General features: G+C 55.1%; 2 protein-coding genes across 2 annotated transcripts; both read right to left on the bottom strand.

Annotated features, from left to right (window-relative positions):
* Positions 1-95: 95 nt before the first annotated feature.
* On the bottom strand, positions 96-13,547 carry TGM1 (transglutaminase 1). Its single transcript, XM_037037566.1, has 15 exons — positions 13,432-13,547; positions 12,373-12,675; positions 12,035-12,223; positions 10,847-11,095; positions 10,336-10,454; positions 10,095-10,202; positions 9,493-9,667; positions 8,932-9,070; positions 8,693-8,796; positions 6,595-6,683; positions 5,965-6,118; positions 5,582-5,863; positions 5,298-5,458; positions 4,798-4,934; positions 96-505 (listed from the first exon to the last, which is right to left on the bottom strand). The coding sequence occupies exons 2-15, from the start codon at positions 12,671-12,673 to the stop codon at positions 277-279; spliced, it is 2,436 nt and encodes an 811-aa protein (XP_036893461.1). The 5' UTR covers positions 12,674-12,675; positions 13,432-13,547; the 3' UTR covers positions 96-276.
* A 2,373-nt stretch (positions 13,548-15,920) lies between these two features.
* On the bottom strand, positions 15,921-22,258 carry RABGGTA (Rab geranylgeranyltransferase subunit alpha). The gene is made up of 17 exons (XM_037037668.1): positions 22,148-22,258; positions 21,772-21,828; positions 21,498-21,608; positions 21,007-21,131; positions 20,626-20,813; positions 20,167-20,370; positions 19,783-19,866; positions 19,611-19,693; positions 19,420-19,521; positions 19,212-19,317; positions 19,083-19,134; positions 18,840-18,928; positions 18,619-18,707; positions 18,408-18,524; positions 17,684-17,797; positions 17,324-17,411; positions 15,921-16,170 (listed from the first exon to the last, which is right to left on the bottom strand). The coding sequence occupies exons 2-17, from the start codon at positions 21,772-21,774 to the stop codon at positions 16,022-16,024; spliced, it is 1,704 nt and encodes a 567-aa protein (XP_036893563.1). The 5' UTR covers positions 21,775-21,828; positions 22,148-22,258; the 3' UTR covers positions 15,921-16,021.
* Between the last annotated feature and the right edge of the window lie 5,396 nt (positions 22,259-27,654).

Below are 27,654 nucleotides of genomic sequence, written 5' to 3'. Positions count from 1 at the left end.
CATGCTTCTCAGAACCAGGGGCACCAGAAATGCCACATGTGTCCCTGGAATACTGCCTGATCCAGCATGGACTGACAGATGGACAGAACAGCAGCTTCATTAAAAAACAGTTTATTAGCTTCTGTGCCGCCCAGGGCAAGTGAAGATGGGCCCCGTCCCCAGGTGTCCTGGCCTCCCCGCCTGCACCCCTGGAGAGCCACTCCACAGCGGACCCCTGTCTCGTCGAGGCAGTGTCCTTGTTCATCTGTCTCCAGTCCTGTTGCTCCTGGCCCAGGGCTAAGCCCCACCTCGAGAAGCCATAGGAATGCTTTCCCCAGAGCGACCGTTGTCTCCAGTGCCTGAGAAGAAGCCCCCACTCCCGGAGGCTGGGGCCACGTCCACCTGGATGACGCCGTGCACCTGCGAGAGCTGTGGGCTGTCCAAGCTGGCGATGAGCTGTCGGGGGCCCGGTCGCACAGGCACGAACGTCTGGCGCAGTGTCACTGTCTCGTTGCCCCCAATGTCCCTGTGGGCAGAGAGAGGGTCACGGTCCTGGGGTGACTAGGGGCGGAGTGGGGAGCAAGGACTGACGGGGCAGCCAGGAAGAAGAGGTGCAGAGGCGGAGCCCCTCGGGCACCCTGGACTCAGCTGGAATCCCCACACCCAAGACCAGGACACAGCCTGAGTCCCAAGGCCGCCTCCACTCAGCCACATCAGCAGTCACCCACACAGCTGCCTGAGCAGCTGCCAGTCACCCGGGGTGCCTCCTCCTCCCACAGACACCTGGACAAGACTGTTGTGCTGACACCCTCTCACGGCCACTGCCGCCTAACCAGACCATCCCCGCCCCACACGGGGTTTCCAAGACCAAGGGAACTTCATGTGGAGACTTGGGGCCTAAAACGGTACTGCCAAACACTTCTGGTTTTACCAAAAAAGAGAGTGGAGGAAAATTAATTATCCTCAGCCACAAGAATTTTCCCAAAGAATTGTAATACCCCAAAACATCGAGAAAACATTATCAGAACAAAATGAAAGTCCTTCCCAAGAACAGGTAGTTGGCATGTTTAAATTGACACACGTTTGTGTGTATGTGAGACACATGCATACTTCATGCCTTTCTTCTCTCCCTTCTTCATGGATCTCTGAAAATCTGTTGTGAGGCCACCCCTCTGGGAATCATAGTTCACCAGCCTTCTAAATGACCTTGCCTCCCCTCCCATTTTTCCATTCTAGTCTCTAACCATTTGAACTTGAACTGAACCCTTCAAGGACTCAGCTTCCTTGGTGCTCATGGAATGAGACTGCAGGTCCCTAACCTGACACACAGGCTCACTCTGACTCAGCCTGCCTGCCTGTGCGGCCCCAGCCCCACCGTCCCCCACCATTCCTCCTGCCCACCAGCCCGACGGGTTCCTTCCCTCCCCTGAACTCCCCTTTCTCGTGCTTGCCCTGGCTGCCAGTGCAGGCCCACACCTCCTCCTCAGGGAGGGCTCCCTTGAGCACCTCCTCCCCTCAGGAAAATGACTCTGGCCTTTCTTTGAGCTCCCCAGCAATCTGCGCGTGTGCTTGGTATACTGGATGCGAGTGCATTTACACAGCACCTGCTCATGCCTCTTAGCATCTATCCTTTCCTGCCTCTGCCTAAACCCTTAGCTCTGGCTCCCTACTCAGCCCGAGCCCGCCTTGGGGATCCTCTCTGGAGCCACACCCTGCGTGGACACCTCAGTCCTCCAAGGGAACGAATCAACACCCCAACTTCGAGGATGTGCTCTCCCTGCTCGGAGCCTGCTTACCAGGGGCGTCCCTGGGCTACTCTGTACTCCTTCTACCCCTGATAGCTGTGTGGCTTAGGACAAGTTACTGAACTTCTCTGATCCTCACTTTCTGGTCTGTGAATATAAAATAAGAGGGTGGGATCAGATGATTTTGAAAGTCCCTCCAAGCTCCATGAAGGAGGGAAGCAGGGGAGGTAGAGAGATACATAAACCCTAACTGTTAAGTTATGGACCTAATCTCTAGATTTTCTATCATAACAGAGAACTGGAAATTAAGTCTACAATGTAGCAGGTAGGCTGTACGCTGGCTGGTTACAAATCTGTGTTTTTAATTTGTGCCCACTTTTCCACAGATACCAAGGTCTTCTTGTCCTATACTATAATCACACTGTGCTTTCTCAGGACATGGCCTTTATTTATAACATTATTCCCCAGGGAAATGGCTTTCCAGGTCCCAGCATAGGATGTAGGGTCTCTCCCTGCTCTGGTCTTTGTGGCAGGTGAGACATTTGCCACCTCCCTGTTTGTGAGTTTAAGCTGTGCACCAGCTGCTGGAGCTGGACTGTGTCTGGGACAGCGAGCTCAGGCAAGGAAACCAACTCCCCGACAAGGACACCAGAAATTAGACACTTTTGGAAATCCAAAATTAGCACTGTCCTTCAATTCTGCACTTGTTCAGCCATGTTGCCACTGCTTGGAACATTGTTTAAAACTCCTTTTGGATTTTTCTTCAGAGTCCATGAAAACCACACACACACACACACACACACANCTGTTTGTGAGTTTAAGCTGCGCACCAGCTGCTGGAGCTGGACTGTGTCTGGGACAGCGAGCTCAGGCAAGGAAACCAACTCCCCGACAAGGACACCAGAAATTAGACACTTTTGGAAATCCAAAATTAGCACTGTCCTTCAATTCTGCACTTGTTCAGCCATGTTGCCAGTGCTTGGAACATTGTGTAAAACTCCTTTTGGATTTTTCTTCAGAAAAACCACACACACACACACACACACACACACACACACACACACACATGTCACAAGCACCCAGTCACCCACGCACATCTGATCCCTCCTTTACAGCCAAGCTTTCTTTCTGATGGAGGAAGGCCACCCTAGGGACACCCTCTAGAGATTATGATTCAGGCTCTGGGGGAAATTCCAGAGAAGGGCTTGGAACAGACTTTCAGCCTCTGCTGGTGACTGGTTTGGTGGTGACAAAAGCTATCTGGAGGAGTAAGTTCTGGAATGTTTATTAAGTGGCTAGTCACCATGCTGGGTGGCACACCTTATGCTCTAATGGGATTCTTTACCACAGCCTTTGATGTGCACACGGGAGCGAAACAACACCCACCTTGGAATCCAATATATCTGAACCAACAGCCCAGGGACTTCCTCCCTGGGGTTCTCCATTGTCCTGGTGGCCCTGGCCTGAGCTAGCAGCAGCTGAGGAGCCGCAGGCAAGGAGAACCTTCCCTGAGAAACCGTCATCCAACTCTCCCATTTACTGGTGGGGAGACTGGGGCCTTTAAGTGGGAAGGGGGGATGTACATAAGCCCACAGGTGAAGAGCGGGGCCAGGGCTCCCTGCTCAGCTCAGTGGTCTTTTTCTTACCCCCAGGCAGGGGCAAGACTCAAAGGTCTAGCAGGGCTGCTGATGGGAGTCTAGCCCTGGGGACCCCTCAGAACAGGAGGTCCTCCCTCCATCATTTGCAGGTGAGAGATGCCTGCAGGGGGAGCTATCAGGGAGTCCCAGCTCCACTCTCTAAGCTGCCCCAGTCTTCCAGGGAGACAGGGAAGGCACCCCTTTGTGACATACGACATCATCCAGGGTTCAGGCTGGACAAAGATCAGGGAAACAGCTTTTTCAGCTTTGTCTTGTTGGCAAAAGTGGAGGCCCCACCAAGGCAGAGCCTGCTGTGACTGCATGTGGGGTGGGGGAAAAGAAGGGCAGGGTGGACAGGGACTGTCTGCTTCCCCCACCCAGCCCCTGCTTCCCCCACCCAGCACAGGGACCACCACTTTCCCTCAGGCTCTCTTTGTCTAAGGAAGAAAATGCATGCCCCTGTCCGCAGAACACTGATCTTAAATGCCAGCCCCTGGCCTTTCCTGCTTTCCCTCTGTGCTGCTCCTGGGGAGGGACAGGGCAGCGTGTGTGGGTCTGTGTCAGAGATGGCAGTGCGGACCCAGGACACAGCGCAGTGTCAGCCCTTGCAGAGCCTCACCCGGCCCAGGATCAGGTCCAGGTGGGCTGGAAGGGGCCTAGGCTGCAGGGCCCCCTCCTCTGGAACTGCTGCTCAGCCCTCGTGGCACAACAGGCTTGAGAGCCTGTACAGGGTGTGTGCCCTGCGGGCAGAGCAGAGTCTGGTCCTTGTGAACTGTGAGATGTGGCCATCAGGTTCCCCGTCTGTGAAATGGGGGTGGATGGCGGCAACGATCAAAATAAAAGCTCCCAGTGGAGGACTGACTAGCTTTGTCCCAAGCACATGCTAAATGCTTTACATGCATCATCTTCCTTAATCCTCACAATGGTCCTCAGAACCAGGTCCTGCTGTTATCCCCACATTGCAGGTGAGAAAAATGAGGCTCAGAGGAGAAAAGACACTTGTCCAAGGGTGCACAGCCAGTGAGTGATGGAGGTGGAACTTGAACCCAAGTTTTTAGGATCCCGAAGCTTTGCTTTTAACTATATGACAGTCTCCAATGTACTTTAAAGGGTTTTTATGGTCTCCCAAATGAGAAAATATTCCTGAAAGTGCCTGGTCAACTGCTGAGTGCTGGGCAATTTTAGGGATGAGCTGCTAATGACCCCTATGTGAAGTTTTAGCTCCCTAATGAGACGGTGAGGCAGGGCGGGGACCAGCACAGCACCACGCACGCAGCAGGCCTCCTCAAACGTGTTGTCTGGGCTGAACTGAGTCAGGAGGTATTGCTGGCTGGCCCCCAAGCTGTGCTGTTGGACTCTGACAGACAGGGCCATCCTGACCAGGCGCGGAAGCCACCAGGGCAGCCCACTAGCAGGTAAGGGGACGCCAGACTCACCCCACGTTGAGGATCTTGGGCCTCTGTAACCCGGAGCCCTCGAGCCGGAAGACTACGTTGGTGAGGGTGACAGGCAGCGGGTTCTTGAAAACAATCTGTACTTCGCATTCCTGGCCGACCACAGCCGCTCCCAATAGCTGAGAGAAAGACACCCATCCCCACATCAGAGACCCTGGCCAAATACATGGGGTCCATACACTGCACCAGAGGGGATTAAAACCTCCCTGACTCCCAGGTTTCTGCCCCTGAGAGGAGGCTCTGCATTAGCCAGAGGGGAAACTCCAAGCTGCTCCTCACCCGAAGTCGCCACAGAATCGGGGAGATGAGATCTCATCTCACCGATGAGAAAACTGAAGTCTGGGAGCCCAGGGCCAGTCCCTGACCTGTTCCTCCTGGAACCGCTCATCAGGCCAGCCTGTTCCTGTATTGGTGCCCTGTCCCCCCACTCCAATTTCCCTCCGCCCCCGGCTGTCCTGCACGCTCTAGCCAGCTGCCCTCACCGTCAGGGAGAGGTCCGGGGTGCGCAGACGGAAGGTGTGCTGCTTGGCCAGCACCTGGCCATTCTCCTTGACGTGACCTGAGACATTGAGCAGCATGGCTCCCTGGTCCACAAGGTGGGGCCGGTATTCCTTGTAGGCCACGGGCAGGGTCACGCGTTCCGCTGGGGAGAGGAGGCATAGTGTCATGAGGGCCTGCTTCCCCGGACATGGCCTCCCGGAGTCTCCACGTCCACGGCCCTGAGTGCTGGCCATCTAGCGGGCAGGGATGGGGAAGGAATACTTACAGGCCCCTGGGGCCAGCACCACTTCCTCCTTGCTCTCCTTGAAGGTGGACCCAGTAACCCCGGTGTAGAAGGTGACTGAGAGGTAGAGGTGGAGCTTCACAGTGCGGCGGCTGCTGCTGCGATTGGTCAGCACCACGCCGATCGCCAGGTCCTGCCCCATTGCTGCGTCCTGGGCCTCCACCTGTATTGCCACATCCTCGGCCGAGTCCCGGTTGGCGTACACATTGGGTTTGCTGCCATGGGCGGCTGCTGTTTCCACTGCCTTCCGCTCTGCTTCTGAGCCTGGGGGTTGAGGGTCAAGGTTGAGATGACCGCTACTGTGAGGGTGGGTGAGTGCTTGGCGGGCACATTTGGCACAGGCCTGAGCTGGCCAGGTCAGGTACCTTCTGGGTGCTTATAGATGTGGGTGATATCCTCCCGCATGTTGGAGCCAATGGCCTTTGTGACGATGAGTGTGCCAATGGCCTTCTCCTCCACGTACACAATCTTGAAGCTGCCGTCGTCCTGTCGCTGCCAGTAAACCTTGTCGCTGTTCACCTGTTGGGAGAGGGTAGGGGAGTGTGAGCAGCTGTAGGGCCTGCGGTAGGACCTGACTCCAGCTACCTCCCCTTGATCCTCAAAGCAACTGGGAGCATTGGGCAAAGGCTGGGAGCCTCCTGGCAGAGCCAGACGGGGAGACTTTCCAACCTGAGCCCAAAGAAGCCCAGAGCAGGGAGCCTCCTCCCAGAGCACTTGGGCAGCAATAACAGTAATCCTTTATGCTCACATTCGCTGACTTTATGACCTGTAAAGCCGTTTCATATCCAATTATTTCTTTTGATCCTGAGTGCAGGAAGCACGGCAGCCATTATTATTCCCTTTTACAGTTGAGGGAAACTAAGGCTCTTAGAATGACTTGCCCAAGGACACACAGCTGGCTGGTCAGTGGTGAAGTCAGGGCCAGAGAGCCCGGGACTATACCAGTGCTGTGGCCTCCGCTCTGCTCAAGAAGGCATGTGGGGCGCGACGCTCACCTCGGCGAAAATGAAGGGTGTGTCATACTTCATGTAGACCAGGCCATTTTTGATAGACTCCACGGAGCAGGGGCCACAGCAGAAGATGCCTAGGGGAGTCAGGGCAGGATGGAGGTAAGAGCTCTAAGGAGGCCACGGGGGATCCTGGGGAGAGGCCTGCCCATCCAGGCCTAGTGCCCACTGCCTTGGGGTCAGCTGTCAGCCAGTCCAATCCAGGGAGGGTAGACAGAGGAGTGAGGTTCCATCTGGCCCCAGTCAGTGGGTGGCAGGGCCAGTCCTGGGGACAAGCCTGTGCTGTCAGCCAGTCATCAAGACACTCGTCCTCCACTGGCTAGAGCTGGGTGTCGGCTGTCTGTGACCCCAGAGCTCAGGACCCTCTGTGTCAAGACACATCCAGAGCCCACAGTAACTCTGCTTGCTAGTGGCAGACTGACAACTCCACAGCCACGAGGCGGGTTGGGAGGCTGGTGGGAAACCGTCTGACCGCGTCATGCTCAGGGGGGGTTTAGGTGAGATGGCTGACAGGGAGGAGGCCCGGCAGGAGGGACACAGAACAGTGAGGGCATCCAATAGTAATGGGTCTTAGAAAACACCTAGCACTATGGTCTTCTTTTATAGATGGGGAAACTGAGGCTCAGAGAGGCTCATCACAAGACAGCTGGATATGAAGAGCAGAAAGAGCTAATGTTTACTGTGGTCCAGGCATATTGCTAGTCTCTCTAATATATCATTTCTCGTTTGATCCTACTGAGCACCCTATATGGTACACGTTATCTGCACATTACAAACAAGAACATCAAAGCCCAAAGATGTAAGGAACCTGCCCAAGATGACCTGTCTAAGAAGTAATCAAGCTGGAAAGAAGCCCGAGGCCGGCTGGCCCCAGAGCCCCTGCCAGCTGCCCACCTCACCCCTTCCCAGAGTCGGGACCAACTCAGTTCTCCCAGTGTGCTGCGCTAGCCTTTTGCAACATCGCTGGCATCACGGGGCTGCACAACTCAGGGGGCCCTGTCCATAGAGATGGTTGAAAGGGAGGGGTCTGGCCAGAGACCAAGGGAGAAATGGGGGCTGAGCGAGGGCCCTCCTCCCCAGGGTGAAGAGGGGAGAGCAGAAGGAAGGCAGCTTGAGGGGCCGGCTGCCTGGGGCTGCCGTGCTCAGGTGGGACGGGCAGGGGCCTGAGAACACAGCGTATGGCAGGTCTAACTTTCGCCAACAAGTGTCTTGTGGCAAAGGCACTAGCAGGTTACGTCATCAGTAGTTAAATGGGTCTAGGGGCTGCTTTCTTCTTTGAACCCATCTGAATCCTAGTTTTTTTATACTGCACATATGACTCACGGTGAGCAATGGAACAGACAGAAGGGGACTTGGTGAAAGCGAGAATGCACGTCAAGAAGGGAGTCAGGGCTTTGCTCTGCGGCTGACCTAATGCTCTGTGTCCTAGGGAAAGTCACTCCGCCTCTCTGGGCACCATTTCCCACGTGTCCCAGAAGGGCTAGGAGAGGGCCCCAAACCAGGCTGATCTCATCACCAGGGGAACTTTCAATATAGATTCTTAGAATCCATCCCTGGCAGGTCGGATATGTCAGGTCTGTGGTGGGACCTACACATCTACTCATAACAAAACCAAACCAAACCTCCTGAGAGAGAAGAGGAAACATTTACGTTTTATGCTACTCACTTCTACAGTTTTTACCCTACACTTTTCACCCTCTCAAGCATGTATTATTTATAATAATCACTTTTTAACTTTAAAAATACATAAATAAAAGTGTCCTTTAATTAACTATCCCCAGAATATATAAGTAAAAAAGCAAATGAGAACAGCAGATTGGTTGGAGGAGAGAAACCTGTCACTGAATTCTCTTGAATCTTTTGACTTTTGAGCCCTCTAGTATAACAGTCTATTAACCATCATAAATAAATAAAACTGAGGCATATAGTTATGCAGAAAAGTAGAAACAAACTAAAGGGCACGTGGAGGATGAGCTGGTTGCAGGACCCATGGGAGTTGAGGACCTGGCTCTCAGGCCCAAGATAGTGGGGACACAGGGCTGCCACCCAGAGTGGGCTCAAGTAGCCGGGCAGGACGTCGCCTCACCACTGCTGGTCTCCTGGGGTGTGGCGTCCACAACCTGCCACCCAGTAAAGCCCGAGGGCAGGTCCGGCCGCTTCATCCAGCAGTCATTCCACACGTGGAAGTTCCTGGACAGACAGGAGGGAGGGCTGAGTCTGAGCAGCCCGTCTGGGCCCCCTGGACCCCTCGGAAGCCAGGTTGTAGGCCACTGTTCCTGGCAGGGAGGAGCGGCCCAGCCCAGCCCAGCCCAGTCCCAGCCTCACCAGACAGAGTCATGGTTCAGGTGCTCAAGAGGCTTCATGTTCTCATCGAAGTAGATGTCCATGGTGAGGGAAGTGTCTGTGTCATGTGCGGAGTTGAAGTTGGTGACGGTGCGGGTGGCCAGGCCCAGGCATCGCAAAACTGCAGAGGAGGCAGGGTTGGGGCTCAGGGCCCAGGGCCAGGGCAGGGGCCGGGGAGAGGTGAGGCATCAGGTGAGGCATCAGGTGAGGAACAGCAGGGGGAGAAGGGCAACCGGGGTCGCTGGGCTGGGTCAGGGGTCACTAGGGTCAGGAGGCCTTTGGGTCGGGGTGTGTTGGGGGTTAGGGGAAGCCAGGCCACCTGCCTGGCCTTGCCCCTGCCCGTCCCTTTCCTCTCCCCTCCCCTCCCCTAGGCTTCTCTGTGGTTGTTAACATTAATTAATGATAATTAAGGCTAGCCTACCATCCACCCCCTCCTGCCCCTGTGCTATAGCAACAACTGGGCCTGGCTCATGAAGGCGGAGCCTGGCTTCCCTCCCTCCTCCTGCAGGGCCCAGGCCACCCCTGTCCCCGTCCCTCCACTACCTGTGGTAGTCACACCGGCGAAGACCCAGCACTGGCCATAAGGGACAGAATAGCCGGTGCGTAAGTAGCTGAGCAGGATTTCCACGCTGCCCACCCATGCTGATGGGTTGGTGCCTCGGGAGTAATCACCAGACCAGTTCCCAATCAGGACCCCATTGTCATCCAAGGAGTTCACCTGTCCAGGCCAGGATGGGGTGTGAGGAGTCGGAAGAGAGGCTCAGGGCCTGCCTTGTGGTCACCAGCCCAGCCCCTGGCCCTGCAACCTCCCTCAACCCTAAAAGCCTCAGAATCTAGCCGAGTCCCGCCCAGCCCTTCCAGAGCCATCTGCCCTCCCAGCCCTGGTCTGACACAGGAATGTGTATCCTGGGTGTGCCAAGTATTGGGTTTGGCCCTACATTCCGTAAGAGCTGGGATAGGAGCCAAGAAGGGTGGGGTGGGGGGCAGGCAAGGGAGAGAAGAGGAGTGAGACCCCTCTCCACTATACCCTTTGCAGGGGCAGGGCAGGGCTGGGGGTCCTGGAGGAACCAGAAAGGCCAGAAGTGGGCAGCAAGGGGGGCAGCAGGCAGACACTCAGCAGGGCTCAGAGCCATGAGGGTGCTCACCATGGCAGAGATGACCCGGGAGACGCTGACGGGGTCCCCACGGCCTCCATATGGCATGCCCCGCCGGTCCAGGATGTACAGGCAGGCATCCAGCACCCCGTGGTCAAACTGCAAGGAGGGAGGGCAGAGGTGACCGCAGCCCACTGTGGCCAAGCTGGATCCCTTGGCCAGCGTCTTCTCTCCCACCAAACCCCACCCGCCTCTGGCGCCCCTGAGTGCATTTGGCCTTGGCCAGCTGTACCTGGCCATAGTTCCACGTCCGTTCGCCAATCTGTGCTTCGGTCCCGTAGTAAATTCTCCCAGACTCATTAAGCACATACTCCTGCCGCCAGTCCTCGTGTTCCACATACACGATGTCCTCTGCATCCCCAAAATACACATGCCTGGTTCACTCCAGCCCTCTCCCTGGGCCCCACCTGCCCCTGGGCCAATTCTGCAGGGCTCATGTCCACAGAGGAAGAACAGGGACCCACTAGCCTAAAAACACTGTTCCCGGGAAGGACAGAGGGAATAATATGTGAGAGACAGTGGGAGGAAGGTGACTACTAACCAGGGTGCTTTACCAAGAGAGGTGAGGCTGTGTGACCTTGAGGGGGTAACCTTTTGACCTAGGAACTAGATCCCCTCACCTGGGCAACAGAGAGGCTGGGGCTGGCTTCTCCTAGGGATCCTGGCTGGATCCCTCCTAGGAGAGGAGCCCTGACTCACCTCCTTTCTTGTCTATCCCCTGCTCCGGGCTCCAGCAGGCTCACCTGAGCACCAAGGATTGAAGAGGATGTAGATCTCATTGTTGGGGTCAAAGGGCAACAGGAACTCGCCAGCCTCCGAGTGTGTTCGGACTGTGAACTGAAACTTGCCGATGATGGCATTGGGGGAGGTGTGGACGCGTAGGTTCAGATTCTGCCCACTGGACTTGGTCACCTGGGCCTTCCAACCTCCACTGCCCCCTTTGCCCACTGGGATGATCACATGGGTGCCCTTGCCCACTTCGGGGTTGTTTCCTGGAACGAGAAAGCAGTAATCAGTCGGCGAGGCCTTCCTGAGGCAGGGGGGACGGAGCCTTAGACTTCTCTTGTCCCACCCAGAGCGTGTATGAGCCAGCGTGTGTGTGTCCCCGAGTTGGGCCATCACCCTGCAGTCTGAGAGCAGCCCTGTCCCCGCCCGATGCGTGCCCACAGGCCAAGGCAGAGGCCCAGTCCAACATCCCAAACCTGTTCTGACACTGAACTCAGAGGTGGGCAGGAGAGGCCGGGCCATTGTCACCATCTGCCTGCCTGACTGTCCCAGCCCTGCTTGGGTCCAGGTGCCCCAACTCATGTGAATGGGCAGTCCAGACCTTGAAGGCCAACCCTGCCTGTTCCCTCAGGCTGCCACTTCAAGAGCCCAGGGAATCCCTGGTGGAGGTGGTGGGGTACTTGGGAAATGAGAGGTGGGGTGGACAAGGTCAAGGCCTAATCAAAGGGTACGAGGAGTCTCCCGCCCCCGGCAGCAGGGTAATCACCAGCCTGCACAGTCTACGGCCACCAAGCAACGCGGTAAGGGAGGCACCTGCCCTGGTTCACGGAGACCGAGGAAACACAGAGACAGACTTGGACGGAGAGTGCAGAGGGAGCCGGCCACACCCTGTACAAGGAGGGCAGACCCAGAAAGAAAGACACAGAGGCAGCAGCACCACAGCAAACACCCAGAGAGAAAGAACAGAAAGAGATGCCCCCGAAGGCTTGAAGTGGGTGAGCTTAGGAAAATGGGGACACCAAGACTGTCCCTGCAACACACCCCTAGGGACACACACTGCCAAGTGCCTCATGTGGTAGAGGCCGAGGAATGAGATGAGGGAGGAGCCCAAAGACACCCCACTGACCCTAATGCCACGGCTGGGAGGCCAGCTAGCCAGGCCCTCCACCCAAGTTTGCACCCTCCCCACCATAGTCCCCACTGACCAATGTGCAGTTCCAGGGTGATGCGATCCGAGGACTCGTATGGCCGAGACAGGAAGAGGACCATGTGGAAAGGCTGCCCACGGCGCAGGATCAGCTCATCGTACTCAAACTCGTCTGTGTGGTGCTCTCGGCGGTTCTGGTCTGAGCGTGAACTCAGCAGGTCCACACCCGTCACCACCAGCATGCCCTCTGCAAAGTCACAGCTCCTGGTCAGTGAAGCCCCATGGGGAGCCCAGGGCTCCATCATTAGCCTCCGAGGCCCCGGGAGATGCCAGGATGAGCCTCGGTCCCCATGAAGGCCCTTTGGCTCTCCGTTAAGATGGCCAGGCCAGTCTCACCTCGGATCACCCCGTCTCCAGCTGCGTTCACACCGCCACCCCGTGAGATAGGTCGGCGGGAACCTGAGCTTCGGGAGTCGGGTCTTCTTCGCCCCCCAGAACTGGACCCTCTGCCTCCGTGGGGCTCCCAGTCATCATCCGCCCCACTCCGGCAGGAGCAGCAGCCACAGCAGCGAGCCCAGAAGGAGCGGCTCCCTCCGCGTGACCGCGTGTCTGGCTCGGGCTCTGGGGACGGTGTGGCGGGGGGCTGCCAGGGGTTCCCGCGCCAGCGGCCCACGTCTGGACGAGGACTTCCCAACATGTCTGTGTGAAAGAGGCAGGGAGACTCCGGTCACCCTCTCAGGAATCCTTTACCCAGGACACCCCAGCCAGCCCAGCCAGCTCGGCCAGAAAGCCTCCATTCAGAGCTGGAGGGGGCTCAGCCAGATGAAGGAGATGATCTTATCTTGGACCAGAGATTGCCCCAGACCCATCCAGAGGCACTCCCTGAAGAGTCCTCTCGGACTTCCCTGGAGAAACTTCCCACATTTCGGAGGAGAGTCTTCCCTCCTCACCCCCACAGAGACATCCACCACACCAGAAACCCTCCCAAGAAACCTGCTCTAGGACCCATCCCAGGAAATGCGTGGACACTTGTCACAGTCTTAAGACCCAGGTGCACAGACCATTCCCTGTCCTGATCCCATCACCTGCCGCTCCTCCTCCTCGGTCTAGATAGTGGTCAGCCAGCTGACTGCTTTGAAGACCCAGTTCTTAGCAGAGACCCCCCCACCCAAGGGTCCTTGCAAAAGACAGGCGGGTGACGCAGGACGTGGAGGCCTTGGCATTCTCCACTTCTGGTCAAACCCCGCGCACAGCAGCTGGGAGGAGCAGCTCGCTGTGCCGGAGCCTGCGCTCCCCCGCGGAGTCCCAGCACGGGGGGCGGGGGGGGGCAGCTTTGCTGGTCCCGCAGGTTGGAGCTGGGCCGCACCCCACCTTACAGGGGCCGAATCTGAGGGTGCGCGGCTCCCAGACAGCGTCGTGGGGCCGAGCAGCCCAAAGCCCGTCGGGGCCCCTCACCTGGAGGCGGTGCCGGCGGTGGCAGCTCTGGGTCGCGCAGTCGGGGCGGAACAGGTTAGGACTGATGGGACAGGACGGACGCGCTGGACGCCGCCGCACAAGTGGAAGGTGTGGGGCTGGCGGGCAAGTGATTTATGAGGGGGGAGGGCGGGGCTGCTGCTGAGCAAGGGAAGCTTGGTTGCTGCAACCCCGTCGGGAAAAGAGGCCCGGCCCCCTGGGGCTGTCTCTGAGGTTAGGGAGGGAAATGAGGCCCCGCTGCAACCTCTTTTCCCTTTCGAGGAACCGAGGAACCTTGGAAACGGGATGATGTGGCTGGGGCTGGGGCTTGGCAGGGCGTGGGGTAGGGGTAGCGACCGAGCTCTCTCAGGGCCGAAGTGGAAAGCTTTGTTGGGACGGCCACACGAGGCTGACCACTGCCAGACTGCGTACTTAAGGAGTCCCTTCTCCTGAGGGCAGTGGGGCAGAGGACTCCTTTCACCAGCACCCCTATCCAGCTGACCCTCTGCTGCCAAGCTCAGGCTGCCTGCCTGCAGTCTGAGGCCCCTGGTGCAAAGTTCCCATGCAGCCCAGTCAGGCTCAGCTCTGTGACACTGGCATGGCCCGGTCCTGGTCCTGCCCAGGGAGTCCCTTGGTCCTAAGGGGCAGACTGCTGACATCAGCAGCCTGGCCCTCAGACTGGCTCCACCAGCCAGCCAGGGACATGCGGGCTCTACCAGATCCTCTACCCATGTGCCCCTCCTCTTCCTGCAACGGCTCCACAGCCCCTGGCAGAGGTGAGCAGCCCCCAGCTTCCTGTGTCCCTCAAAGTTTGGGATTGGGGGACACAAGTTTGGGATTGGGATTGGCGTGTTTAGAGTAGGGGCAATCCCGGCCCCAGGGAGTTAGGGGGAAGCTGAGGCTTTACTCTGAGCCTTAGGTTGGAACTGAGGCCCCCACCCTGCCCCCCCCGCCCCCGCCCCCAGGATTGTCTGGTCAGCGGGAGTCCTGGGTTCTCCAACCCCCAAACTCTTCCTGGGAATCCTGACTAACCGGCTTCAGGCACCTGCCCTGTATGCATCCCAGCTCCACCTTGCCACAGGGGAAACACCCGTTGCTGCCCTGGAGAGAGCAGCAAGGTAGAGGCCAGCCATCTTTACAAAGGCTTTCTTGGGGGGTCTACAGGAAGGCTGGGCCCCCTCTTGGGTCCTCTCTCCTCCATCCCACTGGTGTCCCACTGGCCATCGAACAGAAAACAGGGTTGGCAAGAAGACAAGGAAGCTGATTGAGGCGAGGTGGAGTCTGATGATGCATCGGGCAGGGAGGTGTCTCAGGGAGTGTGGCAGAGGCAGGAAGCTTTCCACTCACGCTGACCTTTTCCAGCCCACCTCCAAGGCTCAGCCCCACAAAGGGGTCTGCCCCAACCTCCAACACTTTCAGACAACCCACCAGTGGAAATGAAAATCCCAGGCAGATATGAGGGAGGTCAGCCAAAGGGCTTCATTGACGGGTTGTCTGTGCATCACGAAAAGGGGCTGGACCTTGAAGATCCGGATGTGTGTGAGCAAACAGAGGCCCGGGAAGATTTCCAGGAAACCAGAAAAATGCCTGTCAAACTCTCTCCCTTTTGTTTCAATCTTTTTTTCCCCTCATCCAGCCAGGTTTGACTCAGTGGCCTACCCTGAGCCACTCCCTTTTCCTCCCTCCAGAGGCTCGAGTGCCTCAGGGCTTTCACTCAGGACAAGGGTGTGCATGTGAGCATAAACGTGCCAGGGTCCCAGGTGCACAAGGGCGTGTGTGGTGGGGGTCACCATGAAAGCAGACCCCCGATTCAGGGAGTGAGGCAGGGCTCTGTTCAATTGTTCCACATTAACACAGAAGCAAGAACAGGAGTGTGGAATCCTGGAGCAAGCTGTGCAGAGAGCTCTGGCTCTAGGACTTGAGCTCAGCAGTCATGGGCGTGTCTTACCAAGTCTCCTCATCAGTACAATGGGCCTAATCATCTCATGCCTGAGAGCTTATGATGAACGAATGGGATCAAGTATTTTAAAGAGCTCTTCAACAGCATAATGCTATTCATGGGGAAGGATACTGTTGTTCTAAGAGGGTAGAGCAAGGGTGCCCGCACCTCTTCCTCCTGGAAACAGCCTTCTTGGCTGTGGTGAATGAGAGCCAGGGCTCCTGGGCAGAGGGCATCTGGAAGGCACAGGGGTCATGGGAGAAACTTTTAGGAGCCCTTCCAGTTGGAGACATAGCTGCTTTGTAGCCCAGACCCAACTGTTACCCAACTCCAAACTGGATCCCAGCCTGGAATCCAGACCCAGCTCCAGACCACCCAACCAGAAGGTAAACTTGAATCTAGCCTTCACCCCGATTCTGCTGGAATGATGCTGAGGCTTTGATTCTCCACGACAGGGAATAGCAGGACTGAGCATAAAATAAAGGAAACGGTGGGCCAACACACCCTAACTCTCTCCCTCCCTTTTCCAGAAAGGTGGCAGTAGTCATGGTGATGACAGTGACGGCAGCAGCAGCAGCCGCTCAGCAGCCTTAGAGGCTTCCCCATTCTTTATTCGGTCCCATAAATTAGAGGGCAGGACGGGGGCAGGGTCTCTTAGGTGAGGATGCTGCTAACTGAAGGGAGCAGCTCAACCAGGTGTTCCAAAGTGCCCACAGTCTGGCACAGGGGGTTGCCCTGCAGGTTGAGGAGCACTAGCTTGGGGCAGGAGGCGACAGGTTGAAGTGCTGCAGGCTGCTGGAGACCTTAGGCAGGAGAGTCAAGGAAAGGTTGGCCAGTTCCCCCAGATCCCGTCTGCTCCTATGTACTCATCACTGTTTTCACTGGTAGTCTGGCTGCTGAGCACCCTGCATGCTGCCCTAGAGGGAGTAAGGCTCTAGGCAGGGACTGCAAACATCTGCCCACAAGGGCCAGGCAGGAAGCACAGTGGGCAGGCTGGGTTGTGCTACAAGTGGTGGAGACTGTGGCTAAGAAGAAGGCTAGCCATGGCTAGAGGCACCCACGACTCAGCAGTGACCAAAGATTGCTGAGTGAAAATGCAGGCAAGCCCGGGCTGGTGTGGCTCAGTGGACTGAGTGCAGGCCTGTGAACTGAAAGGTTGCCAGTTTGATTCCCAGTCAGGGTACACGCCAGGGTTGTGGGCCAGGTCCCAAGTTGGGCGAGGGGGTGGGGCTGGGGAATGTGAGAGGCAATTAATCAAACAGATCAATATGTCTCTCACACACCAATGTTTCTTTCCCTCTCTCCCTCCCTTCCTGTCTCTCTAAAGATAAATAAATGAAATCTTTAAAAAAAAAAAGGAAAACAAAGAAAATACAGGCCAAGGCTGCTTTAACTTAAAATCTTTAAGAGGGATCAGAATTCCAAATTTTTAAAATATAAAACTTCCTGACTTTTATTTATTTTATTTTTTTAAAGATTTTATTTATTTATCTTAGAGGGGAAGGGAAGGAGAGAGAGAGAGAGGGAGAGAGAAATATCAATGTATAGTTGCTTCTCATTCGTCCCCTGCAGGGAACCAGGAACCTGGAACTGGCCTGCAACCCAGGCATGTGCCCTAACTGGGAATCGAACCGCGATTGTGTGGTTCGCAGGCCCGCGCTCAATCCACTGAGCTACACCAGCCAGGGAACTTCCTGACTTTTAAAATACTACCTCACACCCGAGCACATCTGCAGGCTGCCTGTTTGTGAACGCTGGCCTGAGGAAACCGCTTGGCCCCTCAGAACTGCATGGTGCAAGTCCAGGACAGCCACACCGCCCCTCTCCTCAGCTTAGACCGTCAGAGCTCCCTTCCCATCCCTCCTCAGGGGGCACCCCCCTGCTTGCTGTCCGTCCTTTCCCAGTGTGGCACCTCACCCTACCCACGGTCTAAAAGGCACCCAGAAGGAAGGATACGGTTGTTGCACAGTAAGAGCTCCTGCAGCCTCGGCAGGTTAGTCACACCGTCCAGGGACTCGATGGCATTATTGCTGGCCTGCAGCACCTGAGGGGCAGGGAGGATAGGGAAGAGAAGGCAGGTGGGCGGCTGTCAGCCTGAGACTGGTGCAAGCAACTGGGGCACCCAGGGTGACAAGCTTACATTACGGTGCATGGGAGGGTTCCTGGGGTCAGGCTGGGTGATGAAAGGGGGAAGACAGGGGGGTCTGCAGTGGCTGGGAGGACATGGGCATCTCTTTGTAGGGGGGGGGCAGGCTTCTGAGGTAGAAGAAGGGAAAAGGACCACCCCGGACACTGATGGAGGAGTGCACACTTTACCTCAAGGCAGCGCAGGGCAGCCAGGGCAGGGGGCAGGGCTCGGAGGCGATTGTGCGACAGGTCAAGATGAGTGACCAAAAGCAGCTGTTCCAGATGGCAGAGTACCGTCAGGTCCTGAGGAGGGAATGAGACACCCGATGGGGCGGGGCCTCAGCCATCATTTCCCAGGCACGTGCCCTCTGTGCCCCACACAGGCCCTTGGGGCCCCCAAATTAGGAGAGGGTGGGGCAGGTGGGAAGCTTACTTTACAGCCCACCATAGTACATGCTACAAGTCAAGGACATGGGGCAGACACGAGTGCTGTGGGTGAGGTGGCCAGCGGAGTGGGAGCAGGCACAGGGGACAAAGGAGGGCACCGGGGGAAACACAGATACTGGCAGGAGGGGCCTGGTGAGTCCGGACAGCTGGATGCTGGGAGCAGAGGTGGGCTGCAGTGATGGGGTAAAACTCATGTGTTGGGAGGGTTGGTTGGGAAGGACTACAAGCAGAGGAAAAACAGAGTCTGGGAACCTTTGGGAACTATTTGTCAGGGACCTATGGGAACTATTCAGGCTTTAGGTGTTGGCCTGCTCCAATGAACAGAGGAAAAATGTCCAGAAAGGCACCTGAGACTGAAGGCAAGGCCAGGCAGACCAGGGAACAAACAGAAAAGCTGGCCAGGCCATGAGGAAGAAGGGTGGGCCAGTGGGATGAGGGCCCGGGGAAGGCAACACGCAGTCTGTACCTTGTGACTCAGGTACAGCACGCGCACCTCCGCATACTCCATCTTGAGCACGCTGTTCTCCAGTAAGAACTTGCTGCGCAGGTCATCCAGGTATGCTGCCCGCATTGGGTCCACCGCCTGGCGGGGACAAGGTCAGCAAGGAATCTGTGTCAGCTGCCTTCCTCCTGCCCACGGGGCCTCCCCCTCGTCTGTTCCTGCAGGCCCAGCTTGCCTTGAGTGTCTGGAAGTACTGCAGTGTCTCCTTCTCATATAGGAGGGGGTCCAGTGCCCGCATCAACAGGATGATGGTGAGCAGGCACCCTGTGAAGAGGGTGGGAAGAGGCCCCTCCTCTGCTCCCATGTTCTTGAGACCCTTCCTAGTCCCCGTCCCCTCCAACACACATAGAAAGGGGCCTCCTGAGAGAAGTAGGATCTCAGGGAATAGGGCCTCACATTTATTCTCAGGCTCCAGCTCCTGGAGCTCCTTACAGGATGTAAGCTCGGACTGTAGCACCGTGGACTTCTCCATCGACAGCTCACACCTGAGGGGGGAGGGGGGAGAGATGATGCCCACAGCCCTGGGGTACTTGCCATCCCCCTATCCAGGCTGAGACCACCTGCCTGAGCCCCCTGCCTCCCATCCCAGTTGCCTGGTGCCCAGAGTCCTCTCCTGCAGGCACGCTTCCCCGTCATCACCTGAAGAGTTGCTCATCTGTGGCTGAGTCTCGGCACCAGCCCTCTTGGTGGCCTGAGAGAAAGAGTAGGTGGTAGGAGGGGACACCCATGAGAGGAAGAAGGGGCAGGGGCTGCTGCAGGTTACGTCACCTTTTAAGAGCACACACTCCTTCTGGATGTCGCCTGCTGTCCAAATGACGCGAAATGTATGTTGGGGAGACTGGTCATTGAGGGAGGCAGCAGGCAGGTCACAAAGCTGGGAGCACTGGGTCAAGGAAATGCCCAGCCATGCTACTTTTCTGATCATCCCACCCAGGTTTGCCCCAGCCCCCGCTGTGTCCCAGAAATCCTGGGATACCCAGACATGACCGGGTTGGTTCCTGCCGTCTGGAGTCCTCCACTCCACAGGCAGGGGTGACTCATCAACCATGAGCAGCAAGGTCACCGTCCTAGAGTCCACCTGGCACAGAGGAAAAGAGAGACCCCATCAGCCCCAAAGTGTGAAGCCCACAGTCCACAATGTTCTCTAGCAAAGGCTGTAGGACTCACCAAGACAGGCCGAGAGAAGGAGACAGTCACACAGGCCTCGTCCCGGCTCACATGCAGGCAGTGCAGAGCATCCTGGGGGTCAGCTGTCAGGGAGACACAGCCTTGGGTCTCCTTAAATCCTCTTCTGTTCATTCCAAGCCCTTAACACCCAGCCTCCTCCCCCACTGCTCACCTCGTCCCAGAAGCCAGCGGTGATAGAACCAGGCACTCTGATCATTGGGGTCAGTGAAGAAGGCATTCTGCACCAGCTCCAGCTCTGCAGAGGCCCAGGAGGCACAGGGCTGTGGTTAAGATCCTGGCTGCCCCAACATCCCACCCTCCCCTTGGTGTGCCTCCAGTCCTCGGTTTGCCTACATGCTAGCTTTGTACAGCAGCTACATATACCAGTTTTATTTTCCTACAGGACATGAGCTCCCCTCTGTCAGGGGCTGAATCTTACGCATCCCCAGAGCCAGGCATGAAAGAGCTGCCCAGAAACCCAACGGCAGGTTCAGAAACAGGGCTAGGCTGGGAGGACAGTGGTGCAGAGTCCTCCCCAGCACCCAACCCTGCTTACCTTTGAGAAGCACACCCTCAGGGAGGCGCCCCTGTGGTCCAGAGTCTGGCGGGGGATGCAGCTGGGGCAAGAGGCAGGAGCGGTAATGCCAGGAAGAGTAGTTGGAGAAGTTTCGAACGATGAGGCTATCAGTGAAGGCAAGCTCCTCTGCAGGGGACACAGCTGCCTGTGCGGCCACAAAACGCCGGTAGTCCCAGCAATGAACTGGGGGGGAGGGGTGACAGCACATCTCAGAAGCAGGGCAACAGGAGCAGCTCCCTAGGTGGTACCCCTGGAGTTCCCTCAAAGGTCCCAAGAAAGACCTCTATGCATCCCACAGAGTTTGGCTCCATAATCTCTCTGCCATCAGCTCAGTAGGCCTGTCCTGGTCATCCCTCCCCACTCTGGGCCTTACTGAGGCTCCAGTACCAGGACATGGGACAGGTGAGGGCTGTGGGGACAGAATCTGCAGGCACATACAGTTCCGTTCATCAACCTCGAGGAAGCGGGCACACAATTCCAGCTCTTGAGCCCAGTTGGGCTCTGGCAAGCGGCTCAGCAGCCAGCAGCGGTGGTGCCAGGTACCATAGGATTTGGGGTTCACCCTCAGACAGCTCTCCAGAAAGCCCAGTTCTGCCTTCACCACAGTGGCCAGCTCCTCGGGGGACCTGCACCCAGAGGGGAACAGGGGTCAGGGACCTCCAACATCCAACTTCAGCTCACCCCTGATTTTCTGCAACAATCTTCAACTGCCCTCTGCCTGTGTCTCTGACTACCCGCTTCCTCCTCTATCCCTGGACCCAGGCAGGGCAGAGAGGTAGGGCTAGGGTCATCTTCCTGGGATTCTGAACCCCTACACACTTCTGGGACTCCAGCCGCTGGAGCACCTCTCGTCGACAGTTCCAGAGGGTGGCAAAGTCAGGGTTGGCTCCCAGAATCTGGCTTGTCAGTTCCAGCACTGACTCATCCAGCTCACCAGCCTGGCGCTGAGAAGATAGGTAGCAGGGTCAGAGATCATATCATTCTTCCACTTTAGGCTAAATAACATAAACAGAACTATCCAGCATTCTGTAAACCCCATGCCATATAGTAGGTAGTATGTAAAGCGCTTCATGGGTTTACATGCATTCTTTCATTGAACTTTCACAACAGCCTCGTGCAGTAGGTGCAATTATTAGCCTCATTTTACAGATGAGCAAATTTGAGCTCCAAAGAGGTTCAGTCACTTGCCCAAGGTCACATGGCAGTAAGCGATAGAACCCAGGCAGTCTGATTCTAAGGCCCAGCTCTTGGCCTCTGTGCTATATACTAAGGGGGCCACGTGGAGAGAGGGCTAGCTCCGAGGGCTCCACCTTCTGGAAGACACTCTGGGTGGCTGACTTGTATAGCTTCAGCTTCTGTTCCCGCTCTAGCCTTTTGGCCTCCGCCTGCTCTTCTGAAGTCTTCACCTTCAGGCGCCCGTGCTACAGGGATAGGCGGGTTGGAAGGGAGCAGGTTGAGTTGCAGGAGCAGATCCACGGAACCCACTGGGGAGCCTCAGGTTTACAAAGGCAAATGGAAAGGTAAGGCTACTAGGGGCAAGGTCATGGGCATGCTCAGGTGAGGAGCTGGACTCGGGGTTCTCACCATGATGCTGGTTCAGGGTTCAAGCCAGGGGTGGGGTCCAGTGGCAGCCTGTGAAACCTGGGGAAAGAAGTGTCAATCATAGAAGCCCCGCCCCATGTAACCCCGCCCCCAGTTGTTGCCCCGGAAGCCGCATGCCATCTGGGTCTGAGACCCCGGGTTGTAAAGTAGTTCTGGACGGGCATTGCACTTCTAGGAGGAGGCGACTACTGGACTGAGATTTGCACCCGTGCTGTTCTGCCCACGCCCCTATCCACCAGGGCCGGACCCGAGCCACAGCATTTAGGCGATGGGGTCCACTCTGCGCATGTAGGTTACCGCTGCCAGTCTTCCCCACTGCTAGCTACCAAGCACTCCCGCCCGCCGCGGGCAGACCCACCTGCACTGAGAGGCGGTGTGGAGGACGCGGAGCTGCGGCGCCCGCCACCGAGCCCGGACGCTAGCTAGAGCGGCACCCCGCCCCGACTCTCCAAGGCGCAGCGCCCTCTGCAGGCCTTAGGAGGGGCCTGAGCGGCGTAGGTGGGCTTTGAGGGCGCGTGCGCGGGGTCCGGAAACAGCCCTCCAGTGATTACGAGTGCGCACGCGCGGCCTTGGCCGCTTGTGAAAGCAGTGGGTGCTGCAGTTAGTATGTGTCAGCTACTCCAACAGTAAGCACGTCAACTGAAGAGATTTCTCCAACAGCCTAAAAACACTCCCTCACCACTTCACTGGCCTCATTCTGGTTGTACAGGCCACCTCCTAGTTGCTAGGTCTAATGGATGGAGTTTCCTATCTTTATCTTTTCATGGCCTCTGCAGCATTTGACACTACTGACTTTATTAAACTTGACACTTTGCCCTGGCTTCTGCACCTTAACCCCTTTCTTCTCTCCTAAAAGTTGATCTTAGGGCCCTTTCCTCATTTTCTTTTTCCTTAATGTAATGTTGCTGGGAGAACCTTAACAGCCCTGTCGTGGGCCCACATGTTCTGACTCACACTTACTCTGGGTGACTTCATCCGCACCCATGGTTTTTAATTGCTACCCATAAGGTGATGACATCTCCAGCCCAGCTGTCTTGCAAGCTTTAATAATGAATGAAAATATATGTATGTGTGCATACATGTGCACACACACATTCAAAAGCCTATTAGATATTACATGGGTGTCTCAGAGACACCTCGAACTCCAAAAGCAAAAGGTGACTCCTTTCTATTCAGTCTAAACTTCGGCTTTTATGTTTCCCTATTGTAATGAATGGTACTATTCCTTCCCCACTTTTCCTTAATATCTCTTAAAAACCATCTCTATTCCCACTGCACTAAGCATTTACGCTTATTTCTTCCCTGGATCGTTGATAGTCTTTTCAGTATTCCCCCATTTCCACCCTGTCCCCTCTATTATCAGTTCATCTGTGCAGCTGGATCAGCCTTTCTAAAATGCAGATTCGATCGTGTCACATCTCTGCCTAAAAGCCTTCCAGGGCTCCTGAAAAATTTTCAGGACAGATTTTGAATCAGGTTAGCACATCAGGCCTTTTGCTACTTGGGTCCTGCCACGCCCCTCTGGCCTTCTGTCCTGCTTGTCCCTGTTCAAAACTCTCTATCACAGCTGACAGCACTATTTGCAGTTTCCAAACATGTTAGCCTGTTTCCACTTCCTGACTGCCCTTTGTTTGCCTGGTAATTCCTGTTCGTCTTATAGATTTAACTCAAGTAGCACCACCAGGAAGTTCTCCATAATACCTCAGTCTGGTTTAGAAGACCTTTATATGTGTCATGATAAGAGTACTGGTGTTTCCTTTGCCTACTGTAAGCCTTGGTTTGTATGCCAGCATCTCCCATCCGGTTCAGAGTTCCTGGAAGACAGGAACACACTTTTGATCCTGCTTCTGCAATACTTAGCCTTGGTTCTTAGGAGTTCTTGGGTATTTATTTGAATAAATGAACAGAACACCACATAGGGTGTGGGCTGGCTTGGCTGGGCCTAGTAGTACTGTTGGTATTTAGGGAAGGGAGAGTTCTTGGGGGTTCTTTGGACCAGCTCAGGGAGGTTTCCTGGTGGGGCCTTCATGGGGTTCATGGTGACAGTGTGCATGTGTGTATGCTGTATTTTTGAGAAGTGTATGTCTTTGTGGCATGTGTGTGTTTACAACTCACATCTGGGTAAGAAAGTGTGACTTTGAATTTTTTATATTCCATACCTTTTTAAAATATCTTCATCTGAGGATATGTTTGTTTGTTTGATTATTTATTTATCTATTTATTTATTTGAGAGAGAGAAAAGGAGAGAAAGAAACATCAATGTGAGGGAGAAATACCAATTGGTTGCCTTCTGTATGAGCCCTGACCTTGGATCAAACCTGAAATCCAGGTATGTGCCTTGGCCCAGGCATTGAACCTGCAACCTTTTGGTGCATGGGATGACGCCCCAACCAACTGAACCACCCAGCCAGGGCTCTTCTATGCCTTTTTAATGATATTCACCTGCTAGAGTTGAAGTGAAGATTAAATACAATTATGTAGGTAAAGTGCTTAGAACAATGCCTACACTGAGTAAGGACACAGTAAACAGTAATAGTAGCAATTTCCCCATTTTTGTGACAAATATGCAAGGAAATTGAGACTCTGAAAGATTAAGTAACCTGTGTCAGGGCCAGCCCTTCCACCTCACCGACTGCTCTTTTTCTGTCCCCACTTGCTTTTGCTTCCTGCTCTATACACACTCACATGTATAACCAGATACCTGGGAAGACAGGTGCCAACAGGTGCAGTACCGTCTTACATCATAGTCACTAAGAGAAGAGGAAAGGGGTGGATGTAGGCCGAAACAGTCATGAAATATGTTTTAGTAATTAGCAATCTTGAAACTGGGAAAGTTGAGTCAGCCAGGCTTAAAGGAGGAAGTGAGTGTCATGAACAAATCTGCTTCCAAGGAGGTAGGGCCTGTTTTTGGAAAGAGAGGGCAGGAAAGGCATTTCAGGCATGTACTATGATGTGAAGGTGGGAAAGAAACCAAACAGACTTAGCTGGCTGGCAGGTAGAAGGTGAACCAGGTGCCTTTGGAGATAAGAGCAGTGGAACCAATGACAAGCCTCTTGCTTTAAGGCAAGAAGCTGTTAGGAGTTATATTTAGCCTCCTGTGTGGGGTAAGTGGGAAGTACGCAGGTGTCTGAGGGTCGAGATCTGAATGATGTTTGAGGAAAGAATTTTACTGCCTTCTGTGTAGAGATGGGAACAAGCAATAATTGAGTTCCAGGTGAGCCTCAGACATCTTAATGTACTCACTACATATGTGGTAGTGAAGTAGGTATTCTTATCCATATTTTACAGTGAGAAAGCAATGCTTACTGTGGGTTTACCAAGGTTAACATGCTTGCCCAAAGGGCACACAGCTTGGAGGAAACACAACCAGAATCCATCCGTAATGAAGCCTGGGTGCCGGCCCACTGCACTGGTGGGAGTGGCCATTGCCAGAGGCTCAAACTTGAGCTTCTTAAGGCCTGGAACCACCTCTTGCTAATCCAATCCTTTCTCTACTCCTACTTCTCAACACACACACACACACACACACACACACACATTGACAATGCCTCTAGGACCCTGAATCACAAACCAGAGATGGTTTGGAGGGAGGAAGGAGACCATGAGCCCTGGGTTGGGCTCTGGAGGCAGAGAGTGGAAGGAAGAAGCAGGTACCGGAGCTGGTGTGGGGCTGGCGTAGTGTGGCCGTGATTAATTCAATCACTTGAGAGGTCTTCAGCATCAGAACTGGGCCCAAGGGTGTGCTCACTGCATGCCAGGGACACACTTCTGGACCACAGAGACTCAGTCTCTGCCTTCCTGGAGCTTACTGTGTAGTGCAGCATTGTGCTAGACTAGAACGTCTTTGAGGTGGAAGTAGGATCGGCGCCATCCAGTACAGTCACTCCCAGCTCCACGTGGTTGTTGAGCACTTGAAATGTGGCTGGTGCAACTGAGGAAATGAGTTTTAAATTTAATTTAATTTGAATTTATTTAAATATAAACAACCACATGGGGCTAGTGGCTAGTATGGGACAGGACAGGTCTCAGGGGTGAGACAGATATGGCAGTATATAAGCTCGAGTAAGACAGGGGCCTATGCGACAGGCCCCAACCTGACCTAGGCTGAGGTCAAGGGGAGCCTGTTCTAGATCTGGTGATGTGAAATGGTTTACACTTTTTTTGTTAAACTCCTAGCCCTGGCTGGTGTAGCTCAGTGGATTGAGCGAGGGCCTGCGAACCACACAGTCGCGGTTCGATTCCCAGTCAGGGCACATGCCTGGGTTGCAGGCCAATTCCCAGCAGGGGACTCACGAGAGGCAACTATACATTGATATTTCTCTCCTTCTCTCCTTCCCTTCCCCTCTAAAGATAAATAAATGAATAAATAACAAAAAATCCTGGTGCTTTTCATTTTCCTGTAAAACTTGTTAATGAAGTACACATACATGAGTATACTAAAACTGCACAGATCATAAGTGTGCAGCTTTGATCCTCTTATTTTATACTCTTCAGTTATAGGTGTGTGGAAGGGGGTTATCAGGTTCCAGAATACAGGGAGTGGAGGTGAATGTCAGAAGGGGGTCAGAACCCCCCCTTCTCAGGGATATTTAGGCAGGACCTGAAATCCAGATCTGAGTCCCCTCAACCTTGCTAGGAAGTGGGGTGGAGTTGAGGAGGGGGCTGGTGAGAGGATGGCTATTTTTAAGGAACAGTAGACAGGACTTGGTAGCAGTTGGGACTGAGATGCAGGGACAAAGGTGACTTTGAGGCACACCTGCAGTGGTAAAGCTGAGGGACTTGAGAATTTGTGCGGTCTGTAGAGGCCTTGGGGCATGGGTGGGGGCAGGGCGTGGTACTCGAGAAGAGAAAGGCTACTTCTGACACATTTGGTTTGCAGTGGAGATGTCCTGAGGCAGTGGGAAATGCTTGCCTGAGAGGTCAAGGCAGAGGTGTTGGCTGGGTGCAGATAGTAATTAGACCCTGCAGGAAACAGCACTCCAGGAGGGGATGGGAAACCCACAGACAAGCTGTGGGTAGAGTCACGGTGAAGACAGGACTAGGGGTGCAGGGCAGAAAAGCCTCAATGGGGGAGCAAAGGAAGAAATGGACTTTGAAGAGAGGTTCTGTGACCCTGAAGCCAATATTGATGAGAAATAATAATGACTAAGTGCTTTATAGCCCTGAGGAGAAAAAGCTGAAGACTCTGTCCAAGGTCATGCCACTCATAAGCAATAGAGCCTGGTCTTGTGTCCTGGCAGTCTAATTCCAGAAGATATGCTCTCACTCACTTTCCCTCCAGCCTGGCCTTGCCCACTGGTGTCTGCTCTGCTTGGCAAAGACGGAGAGTGTAGAGGAGGGTGAGAAGAGTGTGGGTATGCCTCAGATTTCTGGGAAGCTAGGGTAAGTGTGCTGGAGAGCCTGGTGGGGAGGGAGCCAGCCAGGGGAACTTGGCCCTGATGGTCCAGATCTGCCCGGAGCCCTACCTGGATCAGCAGGTTATCACAGGATCAGTGGTTAGACATCTGGTTGGGGGCAGCCAGGCACTTGAAGGAAAATCAAATGTTGGGATAGTCTGAGAGGGTCAGCATAAGTTGTAGTGAAAGAATTGCAAGTGCAAGAGCTGAGCAGGGCATCTGCTGCACAGCAAGAAGGGCAGAGCTGAAGCTTCCTCAAGGCCTGGGTGCAAGTGCCCACTTCTTATCTTTGGCCCCAGCTTCCTGACTCCCTAACCCTGACCTCCAAGAACAAGATGTCAGAGCTGAAGAGGGCTTCACAGATCATCTAGCCCCCTGCTCATTTCCCAGTGGCTCTGTGTTGGAAAGACTCAGTTTTCCACCATCTTTGTGTGAAGAACCCAGTTCTGCCCCGCTGAGTCTTTCACCG

This window comes from Sturnira hondurensis, unplaced genomic scaffold, assembly GCF_014824575.4.
Source record: "Sturnira hondurensis isolate 20B ecotype Veracruz unplaced genomic scaffold, ASM1482457v3 Scaffold0023357, whole genome shotgun sequence".
NCBI lineage: Eukaryota > Metazoa > Chordata > Mammalia > Chiroptera > Phyllostomidae > Sturnira > Sturnira hondurensis.
The sequence above is the reverse complement of the archived record's forward strand: the minus strand, read 5'-3'. Positions and strand labels throughout refer to the sequence as shown.

What these genes read in the sequence shown, in the direction of transcription:
- RABGGTA (XM_037037668.1), bottom strand. An exon ending in CCCAGAGTGTCTTCCAGAAG is followed by an intron (nt 21,132 to 21,497) that starts GTGGAGCCCTCG and finishes CTATCTTCTCAG; the next exon opens with CGCCAGGCTGGTGAGCTGGA. An exon ending in GGAGTGTGTGCTCTTAAAAG is followed by an intron (nt 19,135 to 19,211) that starts GTGACGTAACCT and finishes TCTTTCTCTCAG; the next exon opens with GCCACCAAGAGGGCTGGTGC.
- TGM1 (XM_037037566.1), bottom strand. Translation starts at nt 12,673, where the DNA reads ATGTTGGGAAGTCCTCGTCCAGACGTGGGCCGCTGGCGCGGGAACCCC. An exon ending in CGCCGGTGTGACTACCACAG is followed by an intron (nt 9,071 to 9,492) that starts GTAGTGGAGGGA and finishes CCTCCTCTGCAG; the next exon opens with TTTTGCGATGCCTGGGCCTG. An exon ending in CACCCTTCATTTTCGCCGAG is followed by an intron (nt 6,119 to 6,594) that starts GTGAGCGTCGCG and finishes CTCTCCCAACAG; the next exon opens with GTGAACAGCGACAAGGTTTA.